This window comes from Aythya fuligula, chromosome Z, assembly GCF_009819795.1.
Source record: "Aythya fuligula isolate bAytFul2 chromosome Z, bAytFul2.pri, whole genome shotgun sequence".
Classification (NCBI taxonomy): Eukaryota; Metazoa; Chordata; class Aves; order Anseriformes; family Anatidae; genus Aythya; species Aythya fuligula.
In genome coordinates this window covers 66,949,213-66,974,588 of record NC_045593.1, presented here as the reverse complement: position 1 = coordinate 66,974,588, position 25,376 = coordinate 66,949,213, and the positions used below count along the sequence as shown (strand labels likewise).

At 36.8% G+C, this 25,376-nt stretch overlaps 1 protein-coding gene across 4 annotated transcripts in view; it reads left to right on the top strand.

The window, feature by feature from the left end:
• The window catches only part of DMXL1 (Dmx like 1), a 91,474-nt gene that overhangs the window by 5,434 nt on the left and 60,664 nt on the right, over positions 1 to 25,376 (top strand). For all 4 annotated transcript variants that reach the window (XM_032206676.1, XM_032206677.1, XM_032206675.1 and 1 more), the window contains exons 2-9: positions 4,951 to 5,076; positions 10,789 to 10,866; positions 12,824 to 12,902; positions 13,507 to 13,639; positions 15,937 to 16,003; positions 17,461 to 17,636; positions 18,825 to 19,014; positions 21,360 to 21,528. In XM_032206676.1, coding sequence (XP_032062567.1) covers positions 4,951 to 5,076; positions 10,789 to 10,866; positions 12,824 to 12,902; positions 13,507 to 13,639; positions 15,937 to 16,003; positions 17,461 to 17,636; positions 18,825 to 19,014; positions 21,360 to 21,528 — 1,018 coding nt within the window. The remainder of the gene's footprint in view (positions 1 to 4,950; positions 5,077 to 10,788; positions 10,867 to 12,823; positions 12,903 to 13,506; positions 13,640 to 15,936; positions 16,004 to 17,460; positions 17,637 to 18,824; positions 19,015 to 21,359; positions 21,529 to 25,376) is intronic.

Below are 25,376 nucleotides of genomic sequence, written 5' to 3'. Positions count from 1 at the left end.
AAAGTTGACTAGTTGACAGCATTTATTTTTGTTGTGTCTGAGACGGTTGGGGTAGAGAAAGTACCCATTACTTCTGAGTACTGACTTCCATTATACTGTGCTGCAGGCCTCTCAGCGTGACTTTGGTGCCGGGGAAGCTCATGGAGCAGATCATCTTGAGTGCAATCATGCAACACCTACAGGGCAACCAGGTGATCGGGCTCAGTCAGCACGGGTTTATGAAGGGCAGGTCCTGCTTGATGAACCTGATCTCCTTCTACGGCAAAGTGACGCACTTAATAGATGAGGGAAAAGCAGTGGATGTGGTCTGCCTAGGCTTTAGAAAAGCTTTTGGCCCTGTTTCCCACAACATTCTTCTGGAAAAACTGGCTGCTCATGGTTTGAATGTGTGTACGCTTTGTTGTGTTAAAAAACCGTGTGGCTGGGCCCAGAGTTCTGGCGAATGGAGTTAAATCCAGCTGGAGGTTCTTCACTAGTGGTGTCCCCCAGGGCTCAGTACTGGGGCCAGTTCTTTTCAGCATCTTCATCAAGGTGCTGGAGTGTTCAGAGAAAGGCAGTGAAGCTGGGGAAGGGTCTATAGAGCAAGTCTCACGAGTAGTGGCTGAGGGGGCTGGTGCTGTTTAGCTTGGAGAAGGGGATGCTTAGTGTGCTCTACAACTGCCTGAAAGGAGGTTGTACCAGGATGAGGTCAGTCTCTCCTCCCAAGCAGCAAGGAATAAAACAAGAGGAAATGGCCTCAGCTTGTACAGGGGAGATTTAGGTTGGATATTAGGAAAAATTTCTTCATTGAACGGGTTGTGAGGCATTGGAACAGGATGCCCAGGGAAGTGGTTGAGTCACCATCCCTGGAGGTATTTGAAAAACATGTAGATGTGGTGCTTAGGGACACGGTTTAGTGGTAGACGTGGCAGGTTGGACTTGATGATCTTGGAGGTCTTTTCCAACCTAACTGGTTCTGTGATTCCGTGCTGAAATACCTCATGCTATTTTCTGAGCTGAGGAAAAAAAAAAAAAAAAAGTCCCATAGTTAGTTTTGTGCTCTTGTTCTAGAAAAATGTCTTTTTAAGGATATTACTGCTTAGAAACTGCATTCAGAACTGGCATCTGGATTCCACTGAACGTGTATGAGGATGTGGCTTCTCTTCACAGGGACCATTTAAATAAAGAATTGCATGAGGGACAGCAAAGGACAAGTTGGGCCAGGGGAAGCACTCAACCTTCTCTCCTGAGGTGTCTGGTCAGTGTGAGGTGTAATGGGACTTGGATGGTAGGAAATAGTAGAAGAGGAAGCAAATTGTATTTGACAGAAAGCTTAATTTTCATCTGTTCTGACTGGTTTTTATTTATTCGTTTGTTGAATATATAACTTGCTTGCCTTCTGTGTCCTTTCCCTTTTGTCTTTGAAATTAAATTTCTCCTGCAGGTGAACGTTTCTCCTGTGGGTTGGGTCGATGGGCAGAGCCCAGTGGGATGAGGTTCAACATGGCTAAGTGCTGGAGCCTGTATTTTGGTCACAACAACCCCATGCAGTGCTCCAGGCTTGGGGCAGAGTGGCTGGAAAGCTGTGCAGAGGAAAAGGATCTGGGGGTGTTGGTTGTCGCTCACCTGAATGGCTGAGGGTGCTGGGGTTGTTTATTCTGGAGAAGAGGAGGCTCAGGGGAGACCTCATTGCTCTCTGCAGCTACCTGAAAGGAAGGCATGGGGAGCTGGGGGTCGGCCTCTTCTCACAGGTAACCTGTGATAGGACCAGAGGGAATGGCATTAAGTTGTGCCAGGGGAGGTTCAGATCGGAAATTAGGAGATGTTTCTTCTCAGAAAGAGCCATCAGGCATTGAAATGAGAGATGGTGGAGTCATCGTCCCTGGGGGTGTTCAAGGAAAGGTTGGACGTGGTGCTTAGGGACATGGTTTAGTGGGTGACACTGGTGGTAGGGACCAGATTATCTCAGAGGTCTTTTCCAACCTTAATTGTTCTATGATTCTATCAAAGAAACATCAAATGTCACCTCCTAACAAGCTTCCTTCTGCTTGTCTATAGTTATATTAGGAATTTATTTGAAAATGTTTGCTTTTTTTTTTTTTTTTTTTTTTTTTCCCTTTTCTTATTTTGTTGGGGACAGATCTGCTCCGCAAGCTTAAGAGCTGGTACTCTAGCTTATTGAAGGTTGGAAAGTCAGTGTGAACAAGTATGATCTGATCTGTCTGAGTAAGACTGATGTCAGAACTGATTTATTTTTCCTGGATGTCAATTTGGTTGTTGTTGTTGTTCAGGTAATGTGGAGAATTATCAGAATGTAAAGAGAGTATGACCATTTTTCTTAAGAGATTGAAGATCATAAAAAGACACTCCTTTTACCCCAACCCTTGTCTGGATTCTTATGAGTACCTTTATAGTTATTTATTGGAATTGGGAGCTGGTGGAATGAGATGATGTTCCCAAACTTCCTGTCAGAAATACAGCCTCTGATTTGACGCTCTATTTTTAAACACACTGCTTATGAAGTTGGGCAAGAAATGAATATTAATTGTCAAGTAATATCATTGTTTAAATGTAGCTAAAGGGAAGAGGATGTATAGCTCTTGAGCAAGATTTTGTGTTTATAAATGGGGTGTTTGCGGGAAACGGCGAGAGTATAGGGTGTTTGCATACCTCTTTGAGCTGATACTGTCCAGCAAAGCACAGGGTAGCAGTACTGCGTTCTGGTACTGTTTTAGGTCCTCATGTCTGATACATGGATGAATAAGCAAGTTCCTAAAAACTCTGGGGTGTGATAGTCACTTCAGAGTTCTTCCAGTGCAAAATCCAGGTGTACTCAAAATTTGTTTATAAATACGTTAAGACTGATAGTGTTCTTGATCCAGTTAAAATGGTTAGTTTTCCAACTTTGGGATTGGTGCTGGTACTTTGTGTTAGTATTTATGCTGCTTCTCTCTCCCTTTGTTGGAAATATGGCAGTGTTGTGACTCCACGTGATCTCAGGCTTGTCTGTGAATGTAGAAATGGAGGGAAGCAGGTGTGGATAAATCTAGTAAATTTACAACGTGTTGTTGTGGACTAGAGGGGCATACAGAAGAAAGAGGCAGAGGACTTTATGCAGTCTTTGGCACTTCATTTGTTTAAAAACATTTCTAATAAGGTTGTGTTATCTCTTTAAAGTGGAGCATTTTGTTTCTTAAAATTGCCATCATGCAAAACAGTAAATTCAACAAAATGGCTTTGGGAAAAGATGTATATTTTGTACTTTGGAATAAGCTTTGCTTAGTGGACTAAGGATTTAATTATTGAGTCACCAGGTGAGATGGTTTTCGACTTCAGAAAAAAATGTTCTGTGAGAAACAGATAAAAAATTCAACATGTTACTGTGATGTCAAAATAATCGCTTTAAAATATGAACAGAAAATAGAACTCAATCTCTTCTGGAATAAGTTTTAAATCTGAGCCTGCAGTTCAGTTTGCCCATTTGTAATAAATGATCCAGTTTTGGCGGAGGAACTGCACTGCTTGAAACTCCATGAAGGTAAGGAGGAGACGGGACAGGAAGGGGCACAAAGATGATAGTAAATGATCATAAGTAAAAGTCTACAGAAGAATTCTAGACAGCACTTTCAACATTCATGTTATTTTAAAGGTGGGTGGTAGTCTAAAGGTTGAAAAATAATGACTGAATATTGGCAGAGAATGGTCATTGGTTTTCTGGGCAAGATGGTTTTGTAAAATAGACTAAATATGTTGCAGAGGAAATTAGCTTTGCACTGAAATCTTCATTTTTGTTTTATTTTTTCATTTTAATATATGTAATGGTACAATAGTCTAGGACAGGTTAGACAAGACTTACGCCTTGACCTGGAACATCTGAAAGCATGACCATCAGATTTAAAAATTGCAAATCTAGCATCCCGTTTTTCTGCCTTTTTCAAGTCAAGAGTATTATTATTATTTTTTTAAGTAAATATACTAGAAATTAGGGGAATTGGTTGCAGTCTTCCATCTACTTATGGAAGTACTTATGATACTGTTCTGCTCTTGTATCTTCCTTGGCAGCAGCTTGTTTTCACAGTCCTTTTTGTTGTTTATCTCTGTTTTCACAGTCTTTTGACAGAATACAGTTGTTGGTGCTGATAATTTTGGTACTAGCTTACTGGCTCTTAATTTTTTTGTTGTTTGTGCATTCCTTGTTGCTAGACTTTGGTACTTGATATATTCTGTATGTTTATTGGATGATGCTGCCTACTATTGTTTCCAGAAGTTTCAAACCATTAATATTTCATGACATTTTAATCAGTGCCTAGTTTCTAATATAATTGACCTAAATATAAGAATTTCTGTTTCATTCAGACATTGTAATACTCAACGGGTGGCTCTATAAAGGTGTTAGGTTACTTAGTGACAACATAAATTTAAGATAAAATGAATCCATGGCATGCAAGTACCACAAAATTTGTTAGTCTGAAACTTTAGCTTTTTTATAGCCAAGCTTCATTGTTTTCCTTTTGAATTTTATCTTTTCCTAAAGGGCTAACAGCATTTTAGCTTCTCACCTCTCTTCCCTCTTTTTGAAAAATTTTTAGATGTCTCTTTTTCGAGTCTAGGAAATATAATTGCTTTATAGTGCTTTGCATGAACATTGTTTTTCATGTTTTTTCTTTTCTCATAGTTTTTTTTGTAAGTCCATCCATTTTGCCTCTTCAATTTTAAACCACTGTTTCCTTGTTACAAAAGTGTTGTGGTGTGCTTTTAAGTATGGAGAGAGCGTAATCTGCCATTTCTGTTGCTTGATTGAAATTGTAGACGTCTGTTTGATCTCTGCAACTGTCTTTGTACTTTTCTCTGCGTTGCTCTACATGGATAAAATGCACTCACTATGTCGTTTCGTTCTTCACTGATATACTGATGCTATAACTAGTTACAGCTTTGTTTAATTCTTCTGGTTTCTTTTCTTTTTTGTTTTAGGCATATGCATCAGGATGTGATATTGTTGTATTAGGGACTGACTTCGAAAGGTTACAGATAATCCCTGGAGCAAAACATGGAAACATCCAAGTGGGATGTGTGGACTGTTCGATGCAGCAGGGAAAGGTACGTAGGTGTTCATAATGATCATGTTCTAACAATGTCGTGTTAAGTGCTTTCTCTGGGGTATGGATGCTTGCAAGCTAAGGTGAATGTTCACAAGAGTGAATAGTAAAATGGCTGATTGCTTCATCTCTTTCTTTATGGTAAGCAGCATAGGAAATGTGAAATAGTAAGCATGGTTATGAGATTGTAGAAGATATGTAGGGCTGCACAGGAAGTTGCATAGAGAAGATAACAATAATTTGACCAAAAGATGAGAAAGGTGGGATCAAAGTTAATTTATTCACTCTCTATTCACACTGCTGAGTATGTCATTGTCATCCTTTGATATGCTGGTGACTGGCAGCAGATGAGGTCTTCCATAAAATTCATTTTCAGGTCATATCTCTAGAAGAATAATATTCCTTTCAAGTAATTCATAAAGGCTTAAAATTGCTTTTGGATAGAGTATTCTAGATTTTCCTTTTTTGAGTTCTCATCGTCTTCTCATGTAGGTAGGTAAATTGTTATTTTAGACAGGTTTAAAATTATTCTTATAGACACCTTTCTTAACTGAAAAAAAAAAATGAACAAAGTAGCTCTGTCTATTGGGATGTCATAGTGTTGTTAAGCTCTTTACCAATGAAGTAGGAGCTGTGAATAAAAGTTGGCTTATGGAAAAGGTTTCTTTTTTTTTTCTTCTTTCATTTCTTTAAGCTTTAGAGGGTGGTAACATTATCATTCTGCATATCACTACAAGCCTTGTAAATTGAGCGCTTTGGTTAGATTATGGTGTCAGTCTTGAGATAAGATCTGCATAGAAACTGCTCTATGTTTACATGTGAAGTCTATGAATGACAGCCTAGAGGATCCACAGCTACTCTTCGTTCCTGCATTTTAATGTTTGAGTGATGAACTCTTGCAACAGTAGTGAAGAAGTATTATTGAAAATGTAGAAGTGTTCTCTTTTCCATCTCTGATAGCTCAAAGCTGTAAAGAATGTTTGTTTCTCCCCTAGCTGTTAACTAGAAAGTTTTTTTTTTTAATTCACTGGATGTATATTAATGGATGGTGAAATACATGTGTGCATCACTTAACACACAAGCTTATAATATTTTTCTGCAATTTTGGAAGGTCTTGACTTCCTGAGAGCAGTTCTGAACATATTTAGATGACAAGCTGCCCTTGATTTGCAGATTTATATATGTATGTACATTGATATATATATATATATATAATTTGTATACATATACATATACATATACATATATATATATCTATCTATCTATCTCAAACTTCTGAACTTACTAAGTTTGGGGATTTTATCAGTTTTTAAATAGACCTACATGGTCACCTTGATTCTGCAAATTAGCATAGTTTGCTGCTAGTGATTATTCTGATGTAGTTGCAGGGCACTGAAACAACTTTCAGTTGTGTGAATAAGTAGTGAATAACTAGGACTTTGTTGACTGGATAGGTCAGTGTATTTCCAGCCTGCTGCTGCAAAGATGGTATATCTTACAGAATCTTCATCAGTATTGACAATTTGTCTTCAGTTAACTTCCAGATTGTTCTTTAAGATCAATAGGAAGAAATGGAATGCAAATAATGCAGCTTAATTTCTGTAATTTTGAACCTTTCAAGCCATCTGTTAATAATTTGTAGTGTATGAATTATGTACCTTTTTATTTTTTTAACTTAGAGAGCTGCTATGAAGTACCTTATACAAATATCTGGCCTTTACTTCTGTTTGAAGGATTTCCCATCATTTGTAAAAGGGTTGTTTACTGGTTATGAAAGTAATAAGTTTGAATTTTCATTTGTGCCTGCCCTCTAAATCCAGTTTTAGTTTATTGGGAAGCTAATGCCTTGTGAAACAACTTCGAAGTAGCAACAGCTTGGAGGTTCATGATTGATCAACCCCTACCTTGGTTTTGAATGGTAGGCTGGGTTATGGCACCATCTTCTCACTTCCTTAGTTTTGGGGAGAAACTTAACTTTGTCTTAAAGAATGAGTTAAGTTGAATGAGAGTTTTTAATCATTCCAAGAGAGCATACATGTATCTGTTTATAGTAAAACAGATATATTATTATATATTTATTATATTATATATTATTATATTATATATTATTATATTATATATTATTATATTATATATTATTATATTATATATTATTATATTATATATTATTATATTATATATTATTATATTATATATTATTATATTATATATTATTATATTATATATTATTATATTATATATTATTATATTATATATTATTATATTATATTGTTTATATAGTAAAACAAGTGTTTGCATCTATATATGTTAAATAAATAAATAAATCTCACATAGATTTACAAGGACTAATTACTTCTACAAAGAGGACAATGTAATTGTAGGCCATTGAATCTCTTGCCTCTGGTTGTATGCAACATGGTAATGAAAGATTTATTTGGAAGTGAGTATTATACTTGACCATCTCCCACACAGCGTAAGCTACAAGCCTCTTGCCGCTTCTCCTAATTAACATGGAAATTAAGACTAAAACTTTTGATTTAAATGTGACAAAAATTTAGTTTTTCTGATGGAGTGGCAAGTAGAAATACCTGACAGTGTACAAGAAGATGGCAGTAGCTTTGGATAAATTGAAATGTTTAATCAAAGTTGTTTTTAAGTGTCATAGCTGGTGACAACACTGTTACAATATATATGATGTGTTTTATTTATGGAACACAATATTTTACTAATGAAGAAAGTTGTAGGTAGTAATTAAAATTTTCATTTAATTTACATGCTAATAGGTTACTTGTAGAAAATTGGTTCTGTAAGTAAGAACAGTTCATTAAATAAGGCATTTTTTATCAGTAGGGCTACTAATTATTTTGAATTTGCAAGTTGAGTTTTGAATTCAGGCGTTATAATTAAATGAGCTGAACTTTTTTAGGCAGGCTGGATTCTTTTCAAAGTAACTGTTTTATTTTATGTTGATTGGTAGTGAATGATAATGTAGTTTAGTAAGACCTCATGAATGGGAAAATTGTTGAGTCATTCTATTTAATATGGGGGACTAATGGGGAAAAACATAAGTGTATCCAGAAAGTATTTGATTATTAATATAACAATTATTAATAATATTAATATAATATATAATATAGCAATTATATATTTTGTTAATATATTATAAACTGATCTATATGAGATTACAGTAAAATTTCATAAAATGAGACCAGTAGTAGTTCGGACAAAATAATGAGAGTGAAGGAAGTTCTTGTCCCAAAGGCTGATGTTTTATTCCTTGATGGTAGCACACCAATAGTGGTAACCTCTGTCTTACAACCCAATAAGGCATCTCCACACATAGTCAATACAAGGGCTTTGCAACACAAGAATTTTTCTGGGCAATTGTTGTGGTAATTTGGGAAGTTAGTCAACATTTAAATGTGCATTATTCTTTTTAGTGACGCGCTGCTGAATGAGGACTAATGAGAGTGTCTATAATGCCATGGAAGCCTGTGGAACTTCCATGCGGTAACAGTTGCTCTGGACACTTCCTTGTGTAGTGTTTTGGCATGCTAATATTAGTTTGTCTTAAAAAATAATATTAAAAAATAGGCAGAAGATCTGTCCACGTTTGGTTGAAAAAAAAAAAAAAGGAAGAGGAAAAGTCTAATCAAAGTCTAATCAACATGATTCTGTGTAGACATGCTGCTGTTGGTGTGTGGAATGGAATTACTGGAATAAAAGAGTAACTGAGGTACTTAAAGAGGTTTAGAGACGGCAGGTATTAGTCTGAGATGGAAGGAGAAGGTTTGTTTAGCTGTTTTGTAACTGTGACAAAATTATTGTTGGCATTTCTGGGTCAGGCTGCTGTCTAGGTTGTTAGCTTGACGGAAGTTTAACTATCTGTTCTTTTTAATGCAGAGGGTTTCTTTGGGAACCATGGATCTACTGTCCCAATTTAAATATTAATTTAGGTACAATTGTTCAGTACTTTCTTCCTTAAAACATTTGTGGCTGATACTGAAATCAAAACATGTTCTATAAAGTGACTCTGACTTAACGTAGATTTAAAAAACAATACTTTCTGAGCAAGAGCTTCACAGAAATAAGAAACTGACTATTGCAGAATATCAGAACTGTAGATAGTGGCATTATCTTGAGTTTTGGTTTAACCTGGCAGGCAGATGAGTAGCAGCCACTCGCTCACTCTCTCCGGGTGGGATGGGTGAGAGAATCAGAAAGGTAAAAGTGAGAGAACTCATGGGTTTTCAGCCACTCCCAGAGAGCAGGGCCCACCACACGTAGCAGTTCCTTGGGTAGACAAACACCATCGCTCCCAGTGTCCCTCCCCCTTTCCTCCTTCTTTACCCCAGTTTTATTGCTGACTGTGACACCAGGTGGCACGGGACATCCCTGTGGTCCATTTGGGCCAGCTGTCCTGGCTGTGTGCCTTCCCAGTTCCTGGTGCACCCCCAGCCTCCTTGCTGGTGGGGAAGCACCAGAAGCTGAAGAGGCCTTCGCCCTGTGTGAGCACTGCTCCACAACAACTGAAATGTCGGTGTGCTATCATCACTATTTTCATCAAAAATACCAAACACAGCATCATAGAACTCTCTATTAAGAAAATTTATTCTATCCCAGCTAAAACCGTGACATCTTGTTCCTCTTAATGTCAAGCATTACTTTAGAATTTAGGGTATTGGTTATTGGCATGACCTATGCAAACTTATAATTTCTGTAAATCTCTATACTTTTAGCCAACATTGCCTTGGGACTCTCTGCATGAGGCCTTTCATGTTAGGATCATTGGGTGGTTTGGTTTGGATTGGAAGGGACCTTAAAGACCACCTTCAGGCCCTGATATGGACCCCAAAGGGACATGACTAGTCACTGATTTCCACCTGGGCATTGAATTGTTGACCTCAGCTCTCTGGCTGTGGCCATCCGGCCAACTCTTTATCCACCATATAGTTCACTGTTCAAATTCATCTCTCTCTGGTTTAGAGACAAGTACATGCATGTGTCATGTTTTGTCCCTTCTTACAAGGTCTTTCAAATTTGCTTTTACATAGATGTCTTGAGATAAAATAGTCCTAATTTTGCATTAATGCACATTTGGGTTAGCTGATGCCACTGATGGAATAAGAATTTGAAATACCAATGAATGCTGACTGTACTACAACTTGAAACCAGATACTTGAAATATTTAGTGCTAGCATTTAGTAGGTCTTCTGATTTTGTGATCTCCACATTGGATGTTTGGCTCGGGTAGCTCAAGTTTTCTGAATTAATGTTTCATAGGGTAACATATTGTCTTGCTGGGGAGGTTGACAAAAGTGCTCTGAATTGGATTTGTTTCCATTTCTTAGAATGTGAGCTCAGCAGATTCCTTTAGGGTCCTAATCAGTATTTACCTAATTATTTATGGAAGACATACTGGTTATAAATGTGATCAAAGGAAATAAAAATCCATGTGTCCACCTATACTCTCAACAGGTCATCGGGCCTAATGAGTAACTAAAGGATTGTACTTTTGTTATTGTCATCACTTGCTTTGTTATTTTGCTGGTTGTAATTTTTCTTCTGCTATCAAAAGTTAATATGGATATGAGCTTCATTTTTTTTTTCTAAAAGGAAAATTAACAGTAGAATCACCAAACCACATTTCATTCTTGCTTGTTCTATACCTTGTTTCTTATGCATGTGTTTATGTACATATAATTTGCTTTAGATTGCAGCTTCCTATGGAAATGTGATTTGTATCTTTGAGCCAGTTAGCCTTTTGAAGCAGAACAGCAGTCATCATAATGTAAGTAGTTCATTGCTCCTTAATTTCATTTACTCAGTTGTAAAGCTTAACTAATTACTCTGGTTTACTTTAAAATTGAGTATGTCTTTAATGTCTTCATTTAATGCTGGAATGAAATTGAGATTTAGGATGGTCATTGGGAAGTGGAAATGGTAGGAGGAGAGCAGAGAAGTTATTTGAAATAGTTCTTTAAAAATATGTTTCACTGTAATGCTTCATCTTACTGATTTTTTTTTCTAGCTCTAAAATTTATATTCAAAAAATTCCAGAACCAAACGTGTATTCCAGACAATATAGCCATTACCTTAGGAATTCCTTTCCGAACCATCTTGTGTAGCCTTTATGTCCTGCTATGTTTTACAGTTTCTATTTTAACCTCATTTTATAGAACTGCGTACACTTCTTCAAACGTGAAATATTTTCAAAAAGCCTATTAGGACTCCTGTATAACATCTAACTGAATGCTTATATGTAAGAGTTACAGTGGTGAATAAAACTCTAGTCTCTCGATAGCGTGGCTTGCAGCTGGTGACAGTGTTTTAGTGAATCATCGGTCTGAATATTAATTTCTGCCAAGTAAGGTGTTTTAGAACAAGTTATTTATCCATGCGTCTTACATGGAAAGGATTACCATTATACTTGAAGTACTAGGGTCCAATCAATGTCGGTTTGACAATATGAGCAACGATTGCTTGAGGAGCTCTCTACTCTTCTCACAGGGTTTGGTCTCTCCGTTTGCATTAACAAATTTTTTGCACAGCTATATAATTGGTTCCCTTCATGCTAAGCAACTCGGTCATATGGTTCCTGCTGTATCTGTAAAACAGTTGTTTTTGATATACTTACTAAATAGGAGGTATTGAATATACATGTTATGTTTTATACCACTGGAAAGAAGTGGAATAAAATCATGGTAAAATGGGACTTCGTATGTTCACATGAAGTTTTTAGATATATTGCTTTCTGTTTGATCAGTGGGGCCATTGAATCCACTCTAAATATGTTTTTCTATGCCATTAACAATACCTATGTCTTGAAACTTGAAAATTACTGTAGTACCTGTAAGCAATAGAGGAAGTGCTCTTCCACTAATGATTTTCTTTCAAATATATCAAATATTCACAACTCAAGAAATACTTAGTTACATCATTCTTGCAGTTAACTTCTCTGCAATAATTTAAAGGGTAATTAAGTTTTAATAATGTTGTCTGTCTTTTCAATTTGTTAGTATATTCAGGATTTTAAAAAAAGTCAGCTTCAGAAATACTTGCTTCATATCCTTATCTACAAATGCATCTTAACTGTTTTCCACCATATCTAGAAGATTTAGTGGTGGAATTAAGTGGTTGTATTTTAGCTCTCATATACATTGATTTGATATTTTTGTAGTGGGGGGTAATTAGTTTAAAACTCTGAATTCAAAACAAAAACACTGTGTTCTTAATGTTATAACCTATTATGAAGCCAGACAGGATAAATATTTAGTGATTCTAATCCTCACATTGTTTCAAGGAAAGAAGGAATAACCAAAAACTAGAGTTGTCAACTATCTTAAGATTTGTATGATATATTAGATCCTGAACTTACTGATAACATTTAATTTAACAGTACTACTGATAACAAATAGTAAACGCATTGTGTACTTCTGATACTTTTTAATGAAATCACACTTCCTTTTAGAAAGCTCAGATCCTGATGATGATTATACAATCAAATTTTTTTCAAGCTTTATTATTTAATTAAGTTAAAAACATCTATTTGATCACATAAATGGAAAGCTCTCTTGTTTTAAAGTCAGCATGAAACAATTTTTGTTAGATAAGTAGTCACTTATTTTTAGAAACATCCTTCATTAAAGTTGGATAGTGTAGTGAAGATGGGATGTTTTTAGTATGAAAGGGGAGGGGAAGAAAGCATTTCTATGCTAATGCATTTCTATGCTAATTTAACATTTCAGAGGTTACATTATCAGTGGCAGAAGAATGCTCAAATCGTACTGGAAGGTATAGCACATAATCTAACATGGGATCCCGCAGGTAAGAAGAGAATATAAGAAACACTTAACTCTTTGAGCAACTGATTTCTCATTTAGATTTCACTATTCCTTGGAGACAAAGAAAAGATTGTTTTGTTCTAGCATGATAGAAAATACCAAAATGAAGTGAAATCTGCCTTTGGTTACTTGTAACGAGAGGAGAGACAAATTATTAGATGAATGTGTATGGTGTTACTTGATTATCCTAATCTCAGCAATATGTAATGATTTTAAAAGTGGCTTAAATAAGTATTGCAGTGAAAGAGGGACATACACAGTAGCTCTGGGTCCCTCTCTTTAGAAAAGACTGCTCTGAAAATGATGGATTTTCACAATGTCAGCTGTACATACTGAAGTCAATATGTCTCAATACGGGAGAGTACAAGCTACCTTCTTTCACGATTGATCCAATCTATCAGTGCGGTGAAGGACACACTGCTGTTATAGTAACTTTGATATAAAAAAGCATACGTTTAATATCTGGTATTATTTTGTTCTCCAGTGTATCTGGTTTCAGAACACAGAACTATCTTGTTTCTGTCTTTAGAGAAATCTATATTTTTCTACTTGTTTTGTACTTACATTGTTATAAATACATGTTTTAGGCACTCGCCTTTTGACTGGTTCCAGTTGTCTTCAGCTCTGGTCCAATGTTCCTTCTGAAAACTTTTCTGACAATGACAACACTGAAAGAACAGATGTTGGATGTGGAGAATGGAGGTGTATCTGGCAATGCAAGTAAGAAACTGGTTTATAAAAAATTCCTTTTGCTTGCTGTTTTATACCTTTCAGATTAAATACTTACTGTAGTACAACGAAACCCCACTTCAATTTGATAAAGACTATTAAATGTGATAAATTTGAATTGTATTTCCCTTGAATGTGTGACATTTATTTCTTCCTACAAGATTAGTTGTAAGTAATTGTAACTAGTTGTTTTGAGGTAGTTTATGCTTTTAAGCAGATGTGCAATTATATTGAGTACTATTAGAATGCTGTGTGAAGGCTGCTACTGTGACCATCTCAGCAGACTTTGTTCCTTGTACAGTAAGTAAGATGAAAGTTGCATATTTGAAGGTTATTATACTTGCAGTAACAGTTCAAATAAAATTTGTTCAGATAAATTTCTTCTACTACACTTCTGTTTGCTTCGCACACACCCTCCCACATTTTGCTTTTTCTGTATTTATTTTGGATATCTAGAAGATTCATGCAAAGATGGACAGTTTCTGTTTTTCTACATCTCTGAATGCTTTTCTCATATTCATGCTAGCTAATCCTTAGAGTTTTTGTGTCCATGTATTGGTACAGTCAGAAGAGTTTTAGTTCAGTACTTCTGTTTTTATGCCAAATCATGGTCCTTCCCACCATAGGAAGACTCTTCTAATACATCAAGTGCACTGGTTGCTTGGGATTAGTGTTCCATATGGCAGCCTCTTTAATTAAGTCTTCCTAAATGGTTGGCTGGAGAGATCCACCTGCAGTTACTCTGCATGAAACACGTGGCATTAGGAGGTAGTTCCCTGGACGTACCTGGAAAAGCCCTTTTATAAAAAATCTTTCAATTGTTTCTTTTTCCCTGTATTCCCACATTTTACCAGCAGTGTGTTTAAAATCCCAAGATTATCCAACAGAAAAATTTTATTTTGAATATGGTAAACTTTCTAAATTACAAAGTAAATATTTAGTCAATTTATTGACTAAACTTCTGGGCCATCATTTCTTCTCCTTATGGAGAAGTTGTCAGCTTGCAGATACAGTGCCAAAGTTATGGCTTGAGGATCTGGGAGTGTGGTAGTAGCAGTCAGTAACATGCAGATACTGCTCTTCCTCTGTCCCTTTAATAAGTTTCTCATTTGTATCTCAAACCTCACAGCAGTCTTCGTTTAATACCTCTAAATTAATTTTGCGGAGGAATGAGACCTGGGTTTTGCGTACTTTGAACTAGCAGGCCCTGATAAGGGTCAACAGAACTTGCTCTGTCAAGCAAGTGCTTTTGTGCCTGTGTCTTCTAGCATTTGTATGTCTGTTAGATTTAGAACAGTTTTTCTTGTTAAGAAGTTTGCAGGATACCGATTTTGCAATACTGTCCTATGCCAGAGTATTTTTAATGTCTGAAGGAGGCATTCCCAAATGTCTTAATATTGGCTGTAGTAGGACCACATTGCTGAAATTGAGTTGGAAATTGCCTTTCTCTGATGCGCAGATTTTGTAATTGACTTGCTGCTCTTATTGCATATACTAACATGCTTGCAATGACCCAATGGCTAACTTAATCCTTTCAAAAGTTAGGCTTTACAACTTGTTACACAAGTCTAATAAATTAAATATGAAAAATATACAATGTACTTTAAGTGCATAATTAAATTCTTGTATGTTCTTGTTGCCACTAATAAGCCTGTTGTGTAGGTGCCAGCTCAGTGCTTGAAAACCTGCAAAATACTTTTTGTATTTTCCAGTGAAAGTAAAATGCGGGAGAAACAAACCTCTGAACTAGGTCTAGGTTTTTCAGTGTTGCTGCTTCTACCACTCTGACTATTAATATAAGAATTAATTTCAAATACTTAAGTGTATTATTCTTTTTATACATTTTTGTTTTCTTCAGTTATAACTGTGGGGAATATGAGAAACTGAGTTCTCTTTTTTCAGAATACTTGGAAGATAACATGGGCTGAAAGAACTCTGTTTGAAATCCAATTACTTACAAAGTGGAAATGGAGCATATTTGGGGTGAAGCACACAAGCTTAGCCACTGTTTTTCAATTACAGTAATTTGTAATATAGGATACTGTGCTTGCTCTCAGCTACAAATTTTTAGTTTCCTGTTTATCCTGTTTAACCATAACCAGGTGTTGTACACAAGTTTGCCTCTTCCTTCTCAACTTTGTTAAAGCTTAAATTGTTCCATATAGTACATTGGACACCTGCATATAAGAATTAGATCACTTTTGTCAATTCAAATGTAAAAACTGTTTTAGAGTTCTGAAAAAGTTCTTAAAACTTATTTTCTATTTTTAAATGTATTTATTTCATAGAACTGCTTCTCAAGTTTGTTTAATGAAGTTTTCGCCAGATGGGGAGTTTTTTGCTACTGCTGGAAAGGTAAACTTTTTGTTGTTTCATACAAATTCAGATAGCTTTTTTTTTCTTTCTCAGGTTTTCTAATGAAAACTTTCATTTTTATAGCTTTTTTTTTTTTTTTGCATAGTCTTTCCAGTGATCTCTATGTACGTTTACACTTTTACTAAAAGGAGAATTTGGGAGAAAGATAATAAATACACAGATGGGGAAAACAATAAAATATTCCAAGTACTACTTTAAAATACCTATTTGGAGTCAGTATTAAACTGTAAAACATCAGAATATACTTTCCCACATAGTTAACATGAGTCTGTAGCCCATCTTATAGATCAGCTTTGTTTGCCTCTGTAGTGGCTTCTCAGCAAAAGCATTAAAACCCCTTGAGAAAATAAAGCATAATCTCACCATATCTTTTCACTTTCTTATGCATTATCAAATTTATCTTTTATTTATACTAGCAAACTTTTTGTTTGTATTTTATAAAAGAATAATATGCTAACAATTGAGAGCAGAGAAGTCAAGTTGGTGTAAAGCAGCCAGTGAAAAAAATATCACAAATATATACAGGAGTTTATACTACTTATTAAGGGATGCCAAATGAATAGCTTGGAGATCCAAGTAATACTGTTGTCCTTTATATGAGGGGAGATTCACACTGATGAGTTAAAAAAAAAAAAAAAAATCTTGTGAGAATTAATGGAATTTTCAATTTAGATGGGGGGGAGGGAGAGGGAATAAGTTATGTTTCCAGATTACTGTTTTTAAAAAGACACAGAAAACCTTACACTATGAGCAGTTTTTACACAGATTAACAGATAGGTGCTAGTTTAGTGATGAAGTTTATGCTGCCTAAAATAAATAATCTAGCAGAGACTTCAGAATTATTAAAAAGAAAACAAAATGCTAGAATGCACCACTTATACCTACTTACATATTGAGTTTATCAGCAACTTGTAAATCTAGATCCAGGTTAGTTTATCTGGTCCTTAAAGATATATGGACAGTCTCTAAATACATGACTTTTCAATTTTTCTATTAGCATATGTAAGAAAAGTGTTCTCTTGAGAACTGAACTTGAATTTTGAGATGTCATCTTTGACCTGTGTTTGTATTCCTAGAATTGAATGTTGTGTGTGTAACTTGTTTTTTTCTGCCAAAGTACAGTAATGAGTGCTATTGGTATTTGAATCGCAATACAGCTTGAAGATTTGTAGCTAAAAACTGACAGCTAATCAGAAGAAGCTAAATCAAAATCAAATTAGTAATGGCAAGACAGATTAAAAGGCAACTCTGCTACCATGTTTTCTTTATAATCGGGTTTTGAAGTTGTATTTACTGAGCTGAGTTATTGTCATCAGAGAAGTAATTTACTTGGAAGAAAATTTAAAACCAAGGAGATGGATTTTAAAGTATGAAGTCCGTCCAATGCGTCATTGTTATCTATTCTTACTTAATGTGCCAACCCCTCCCCACCCCAGGACGACTGTCTTGTGAAAGTGTGGTACAACACAGACAGCTGGCGATCAGCCGTAACACCACCAGGTGTGAGTCCAGGAAAAGAAGCACAAGAAATTGATTTTTCATTTGTTTATTTGGCCCATCCTCGGTCAGTAAACTCATTCTCATGGAGGAAGACCAGCAAATTCATGCCACGGTGAGTAGTTCTAACAATGTAAACAGTTTGTAAACTGTTCAAAAAAAAAAAAAAAAAAAAAAAACAAATCAAAAGAAAAAAGTCAGAGCAGTTCAAAAGTCCTATCACTTCATGGTTTCTTTTAGAAGTATTCAAATATTTCTTAAGGTTCTTAAAATTTGTTTCTCTACCCAGTACAAAACTAGACCTCTGTCAGAAACAATATCTGCAAATTGGATTAAAATGATCATTCTGAATTGATGGTTTGGGGGTTTTCATTTTTGTGTTCTGACTACTCCTAAATATCCTTTCCCTAGTTTTTGTAAGTAACTGTAATCTCAAACTGAAATAACATTAGCAATTTTGTATCCTACAGGCGGGCTTTTACTGTGACTATTATTCCAATCGGTAGCCCTTTGAATTCTGCATACCTTTGTGTTTGGGCAAGTTTATGCTGTCTTTTGTACCAACCTTAAAAACAACCTTTATACAAACAGAAAGCTGTTACCACAGTCCCTTAATAAGTTGGGAAAATCCACTTATTCCATGACGCCTACTTCAGTGTCAGAAGATCCATGGCATTTTTGAATCTTGGCTAAAACGAAATTGTAAACTTACATGAGCTGGAAATCTCATGATCTGTATATTTTTTGCAGTGTCTAGTTTAAGTTAATCGGATTTTTTGCAGATATATCTAATGGAAATTTCACTTGGAAAAACAGTCATTAAGAGAAGTTTGTAGTTCTAAATTCGCAGTTGTATTCCTGATACTGCACTGGTTTCTGTGCTTTGAATATGTAGTTTTGAAAGTGCTAAGTAACAGTAAGACCTGGAGAACTGAGGAAGGGTATGCAGGGTATGATTAGTGTTTTGTGTGAAGGGCTTTGAAAAGAAATACATAAATAATGTTGGAGCTAGGACTGAATCAGTAAATTGAAATCCATTATTCAGTGTTCCACAGTTGTTATTAAGTTTGACGTTTGAAAATTATTGAAGTAATTTATGTTTGGATACTTGAATAGACATGAAAGCCTATCATATAGCACTAGTTTTTCCAAGAATGTCTTTTCAAATGTTTATTTCCTTAGTACATAAGCAACTTTGTGCAATTCTAAAAACCAGTAATGGAAACAGTTTGGTGCTGTTGCTTTGGTTTCATGCTATGTGACTGTAAGTGGCATCTTCACACCTTAAATTTTCTTTCATTAGTGGTGCTGTCTGCAATGTTCTCCTGACTTGCTGTAAGGATAACGTTTGTCGTCTCTGGGCAGAGACTTTGTTACCCAATGACAGCCTGTTATATGGTGGAGGAAACAACAACTGGACTGAAGCAGTGAACTTCACAAATAACTTCAAGAGAAATACTTCAAGTAAGGAACGAATGCAAAATGCATTAGAGGTAAGAAGTGAAATTGAACATTGAGAATAAACACAAGTACACAGACAATGTTAGACAGGATTGTAACTGATACCTTGAACGTGTATTAGAAACTATAATCCTTCAGAGAATAGGTCTGTATATTGTTATAAAACAATAAATTTAATTGAAATCATCCTTATGTTTACCTGGCAGACAGCAAGAGCTGACAGCCATCCTATTGAGCTTTAACGTTAGAAAACACAATGATGTTATGTCACTGCTACATACATTATTCAGGTGACTGAAGCAAAGTGCTTTTATGTTATGTTGTTCAAAGAGCCAGGAACAGTATGGAGCACATTGTGTACGCAGGATGTGTAGAAACCACAAATAATGCTGCCTTTGTATGGTAGAGGTTCACTTGTTACCTGCGAAGGTGTGGCGTGTTCTCTGGCTTCTGCAGTTGAAAAAGTGGTGGACTGAGAGAAGATGACCTTTATCTTCCTGCTACAGTCCTTAGGTAGAACTGGCAGCTCTCTAGCTGTATCTCTAGGGCAAATGATCCGTAACAAATGTTTTCTAAGCAATGGGAAGCACAAATAAAGTGAAGCATTGCAGTTCTGCAGCAAAGCTCTGTGGACTATGTTTGTGGACATAGTACTTTTGTATTAATTGAGTGATGTAGTCAGCATAGTAATGGTACCTCTATAGCATGTGCATAGATGAAAAATTTGTCAGACTGCAAGACACAGCAGAGCAAACAAACTATTCCAATAGAAGTTAAAAAAAAAAAAAAAGAAGTTGGAGACAGTTTTGTGTTTCTTTTCAAAGTAAGAGGCAATGTTTAAAAAAAATGCAAAAATTTTGAGGATATTATTTTACATATGTGCTGTGGGTAGATGCAAAGGATAACAAGTGTAAAGGAATACCAAGAGTATCATACCAACTGTAATAGAAATCATGTATCTTTTTATACCTTTTCGTGCTTGTATAGATAACTACAGCACAACAGACTTGAAATGTGCACTGTTTGGAGTGTGACTCTCTAATACTGTTGTAGTTGATATTAAAAATTCCTTTGTTTTTCCATTTGGGATAAACCTCCTTGCGTGGATGGGGTTTGTGGTGGTTTAATTCTGGCAGATAGCACCACCATACTGCTCTTTCATTCCCTCTCAGAAGGACAAGGGGAGAAAATATGACTAAAAAAGGGTTTTGGGTTGAGATAGGGACAAGGAGACCACTCACCAATTACTATGACAGGCTAAACAGACTCAGCGTAAGGGAGATGAATGTAACTTATTGCCTATTGATAGCAGAGAGAACTAAAAGCAAGCTAAAAACACTTTCTCCCTCCATCCACCTCTTCTGTGTTCACCCCTGAGCAGTGCAGGGGAAATGGAGAACAGGGGCTGCAGTTAGTCCATAATACTGTCTCTGCTGCTACTTCATCTTTACTTTCTTCCTCTGCTCCAGTGCAGAGTCCCTCCCATGTGATGTTGTCCTTCCCAAACTAATCCAGTACAGGCTTCCCACAGTTCTTGAAGCCTGTTGGTCCTCCACGGGCTGCAGCGTGGAGATCTGCTCCATGGGGGACCCATGGGCTGCAGGGGGACAGCCTGCTCCACCAGGGGCCTCTCCCTACACAGCCCGCAGGGGAACTGCTGCTGCCTGCCTGCAGCACCTCCTGCCCTCCTGCTGCACTCGCCTGGGGGCTGCAGGGCTGGCTCTCACCCCTCTCTCCCAGCTGCTGTTGCAGTGCAGGTTGTTTTTTTTTTTCCCTTTCTTAAATCTGCTCTCCCAGAGTCCCAACCAGCATCACTCATGGCTTGTCTCTGGCCAGCTTCGGGTCCTTTCCAGAGCAGGTGGAGCTGGCTCTGACCTGATGGGGGTCAGCCCTACCAATGGGGCAGCTGCTGGGCTCTGTTCACAGAGGCTATCCCTGCAGCCCCCTGCTACCAAAATCTTCTCACAGAAACCTAATAGTAGGGTGAACCTTAAAATCTAAGGCTTTAACCTGTGGGCTCCTCATAGGGCCCTTACGGGAGAAGAGGGGGGAATTACTCATCTAATCATATGCAAAGTACTGATGTAAACTTTCACAGTGTCGCTGAAACAAGATTATTTGGATTTCTTTCCTTTTTCATTCAGAATCTTTACTAAGTGTGATGTTTATGAAACAGTAATATTTTCTGTTCAGTATCTTTCTACCGAAGGTACCATCTGAATGTTGTAATTTTTGCAGGAAGCTCTGCTGATACTATGAAGTAGATTTTAAACTGAAAAATATATTTCATGCCCTATTGTTTAGAAAATCACTTACAGATTAAATCTGCTTTTTCTTTTTGAAAGGAATTAAAAATGACACCTTATTCTTCATGCAGTTAAACCTGAAGCACTTTCGACGAGGGAGGAGGAGGTCTGGTGCTGTTGTAGCACATACTGGATACTCTCCACATCAGCAAGATCCTCACGAAGTTCACAGGAACATTCCTCCTCATGCAAATGCACTCTGTCACTTCCATATTGCTGCCAGTATCAATCCAGCCACAGGTAGGAACCATGGTAAATCCTTGCTACCAGGCAACTACTATTTTCTCTTAGGTATGCTTTGTCTGCCTAAGCTTTAATTTGTCAGTTCTGTTTATCTGACTGTGCAAAATGGCTAGCAAGTTGGTTTCATTTAATTCTTGGAAGAACCTTTATCCAGTAATAAAATTCTTGGAGCAGATTTTCTCTGCTTTCATGGCTTTCATTTTCTGTCATGTTTTAACTGAAATTCATAGTGGTCTGAGGTGCAGTATTTGTGACTAGGTTTACAAATTCAATGTTAATTGTGTTGGCTGCGTGCACTGTATTGTAGAGTGAACAGTGATAAAAAGCTTGGAGATTTATTTGTTTAAAATGATTACCTAATACTAAACATCTAAAGTAACCATGCATCTCCCTACTACTGTTCTGTCTCTGAACCAGGCAAAACACATCTGCATCTTGTGTTTCATAAACTTTAATATTGTTTTGCTCATGCATTATGTTGCAAGGCATTATGGGAAGAAAAAAAAAGAAAACTTCTAGTAACTAATATTTTAGTTTTCATAATTTTATGCCCATGCTGAAAATGAAGCATTATGTCCACCAATTGAAAAACTAAATGGAAATGTGTTATTAAAGAGCCTTTCATTATGGTTTTACTGCTGTGATGTGTTTTAATGTGTCAAGACTTAAGTAGTTCAAGAAAAGGATTATGTAATGTATTTGCCCATTAAGGCCCATCTTAAACTTAGTATTTTTAATTTTTTTTTGTCCTGCCTAACCATTGTTTGAAAGGCCACTTTTTGCTTTCATGCATTAGGTCATATTTGTAGCTGTACAATCTTTGGCGTGATTACAAAGAACAATGAGTTTCTTTATTGATGCTAGGTTAAGCAATCTGTGAACACTTTGTTCAGGAAGAAAATCAGAGTTAGTCCTCATCATTTTTAGTATTAGCTCTCATGTTTCTGTCACAGATACATGTAGAATTTCACACAGTAACAAAAAGTGTTTTTGCTGGTTTGTGCTGTACCATCAAGTTACTCTGTTTTTACAGGAAACATCTGCAGACACTGTATCTATTACTACCCAGTGTCTTAAAGGAATGTTTCTTTGAAGCTTCTTGGAGATTTGTAGTTCCCCTCTATGCATTCTGCATTTCCATGTTGTACAAGGAGCTAACTAATCTTTTCATGCAGTTAGCACAGTCTTTCAGAGTTCTTGTTTGCACCTATTCTTAATGCACTGCTTTTCCTGTTTGTTTATACATATCTAACAAACTTTAATTTATTTTTAATAGTCTTTGCAATATAAGTGTGCTCAACAAGCTCACAGAATAAGAAAAAAATAATTTTGGAAAAGAACAGTAAAATATTTTCCTAGGTGTCTAAGAATTAATTGTCCTTGACCTCTTTTTTTTTTTTTTTACCCCTTCTTACTCATCTGTATTAGTATTATCCTTCTCGATACCGTCTTTTGAATCATTTGGTCTTACTAGATGGGGGAATGAAAGGTTGTTCTTTATTGTGGAACCTCTGTTTGAAGCAGCTTTCACATCTTAAGCTTTAATTTGAAGATATATCTGTTTTCCTTCACAGTCAAATCCCTAAGAACGTCAGTCTAACCGGTTTTTCTAAGTAGTCCTTTTAGTATGTCCTTACCTGAGGAAAAAAAAACACACTAATTGCATTTTCTTTGATTTAAACCAAATCGATTTATGGTTTCACTCCAAAGTTTACTTTTACTACAGTGTTCATAGTACTTGACAAAAGATAAGTCCAGAGCAGCATTTTCTATCCTTCACATCCCTTATAGAAGATGAGTAATGCTATCACATAGCAAATGAAGAGATCTTCATTTTTATTGCATGTTTCCTGTTAATTTTTGAACTTATTTTTTAAAAGAAACAAAATCCTTGAGAGTATAATATTGTTTTAACCATTCTGTGATTCTGTAATATCAGTTTAAGGTTTGCATGGGCCCCTGTAGGCCATCTGGTCCAAGCCCTCTGCTCAGGCAGAGCTCCCCAGAGCAGGTTGCCCAGGACCTTGTCCAGGTGGCTTTTAGTAACTTCAAGAAGGGAGACTCCATGACCACTCTGGGCAACCTGTGCTGGTGCACCATCCATTTGCCTGATGTTCAGATGGAGCCTATGGTGTTCCAGTTAGTGCCCACTGCCTCTTGTCCTGACACTGGGCACCACTGAAAAAAGCCTGGCTCTGTCTTCTTTTGCACTATCCCTTCGGGTATTTGTACACAATTAATAAGGTCCCCCTTGGCCTTCTGTTCTCCAGGCTGAACAGTCCCAGATCTCTCATCCTTTCTTCATAGGGGAGATGTTGCTGTCCCTTCTTCATCTCCTTGGCCCTTTGCTGAACTCTTCCCATGTCCCTCTTGTACTGGGGAGCCTAGAACTGGACCCAGTACCCCAGGTGTGGCCTCGTCAGTGCTAGGAAGGATCACCTCTCTTGACCTGCTTGCAGTGCCTTGCCTAATGCAGCTGAAAATACTGTTAGCCTTTTTAGCAGCAAGGGCATGTTACTGCCTTGTGTTCAGCTTTGTGTCTAACTCCTAGGTCCTTTTCTGCAGTGCTGCTTTCTAGCTGGTGGGTGGCCCCTGGTGTGTACTGGTGCCTGGGGTTGTTCCTCCACAGCTGCAGGACTTTGCACTCCTCCTTGAACTTCATGAGATTTTTGGCAACCCATTTCTCCAGCCTGTCAAGCTCCCTCTAGATGGCTGCCCCACCCTTTGTTGAGACAGCTGCACCCTCCAGTATTCAGCCTGGGTGGAGTTCATTCACTGAAAGGAATAAGTTTATTGCTTTTTTTTTTTGGGGGGGAGGGTGGGAGTGGGTAGGGGCAGGCAAGATTACTACTAGTCATATACACAGAGAATTATTGAATCAAAGAACTTCAAAAGCTTTTTGGAAAAAGTGTGATTTATGAAGCAAATAAAGATTCTCAACAAGGATTTTACCCAGGACTGAGCAGTTTCAAACTGGAAGTTGGAAATCTTCCAGAGGATGCTCTAAAAGTTTCTATTTTCCAGAATAGAACAACTCTGAAGTTTTGAGGTAGAAGAATTGAGGGGAAAAAAACAAACAGATTTCTTTAGAGATTTTTTGTTACACACTAAAAGTCCATAGATTTGTATTGTAATGTGAGAAATCGTCTTTCCAGTCCACCCTCTCATTCATGTTTGCTGTAGCTTTGTCCTATAAGAATTCAATGGATTTCTTTCTTCCAAGTTCTGCTTTTGCCAAATGTATTAACCCATTTTTGTGACTGTCAATAATTGCTTTTTTTAAGCAGATGGACCATATTTCTCTTATATTCTCTTCATCCCCTCTTCCCACTATAAAATTGTAGGTAGTCATGCTGGTCCCTTTTCTGTTTGTGTACTCTGTTATTTTCTTAGGCTAGACTGCAGTGTAAGTAATTCAGAGACATCACAAGTATAAAAACAGTATTAGAATATTTTATTTTATATTTTGTCTCCTGGGGTATATAATTTAAGTACCACCGCATAAATAGAGATCAGAAGGAAAATGTCTATGGAGGCTTCTAGGTGGGAATCAAATGTGGGTTGAGCTTTTAGCATATTGCTGTATGACCCATTTGAAGAAATGACAGCACATCACTTAGCTGCTTTCTTGCCACTCGGTTCAGATGATGCAACTTTGCAGCAGTCTGATACTTGCTTCCTTCAGTTACTTTGAGATTACGGATACTTTTTTTTTTCCCCACAGGCAGCTGGCACACTGTGTGGCATCATGTGGCAATGTAAAATAATAAAGGAATCTGTAGGAATCAGAAAGCCTAGCTTAATGCAATAGCCTTACAGCACGTGTTTCTTGGTCACCCTGTTCT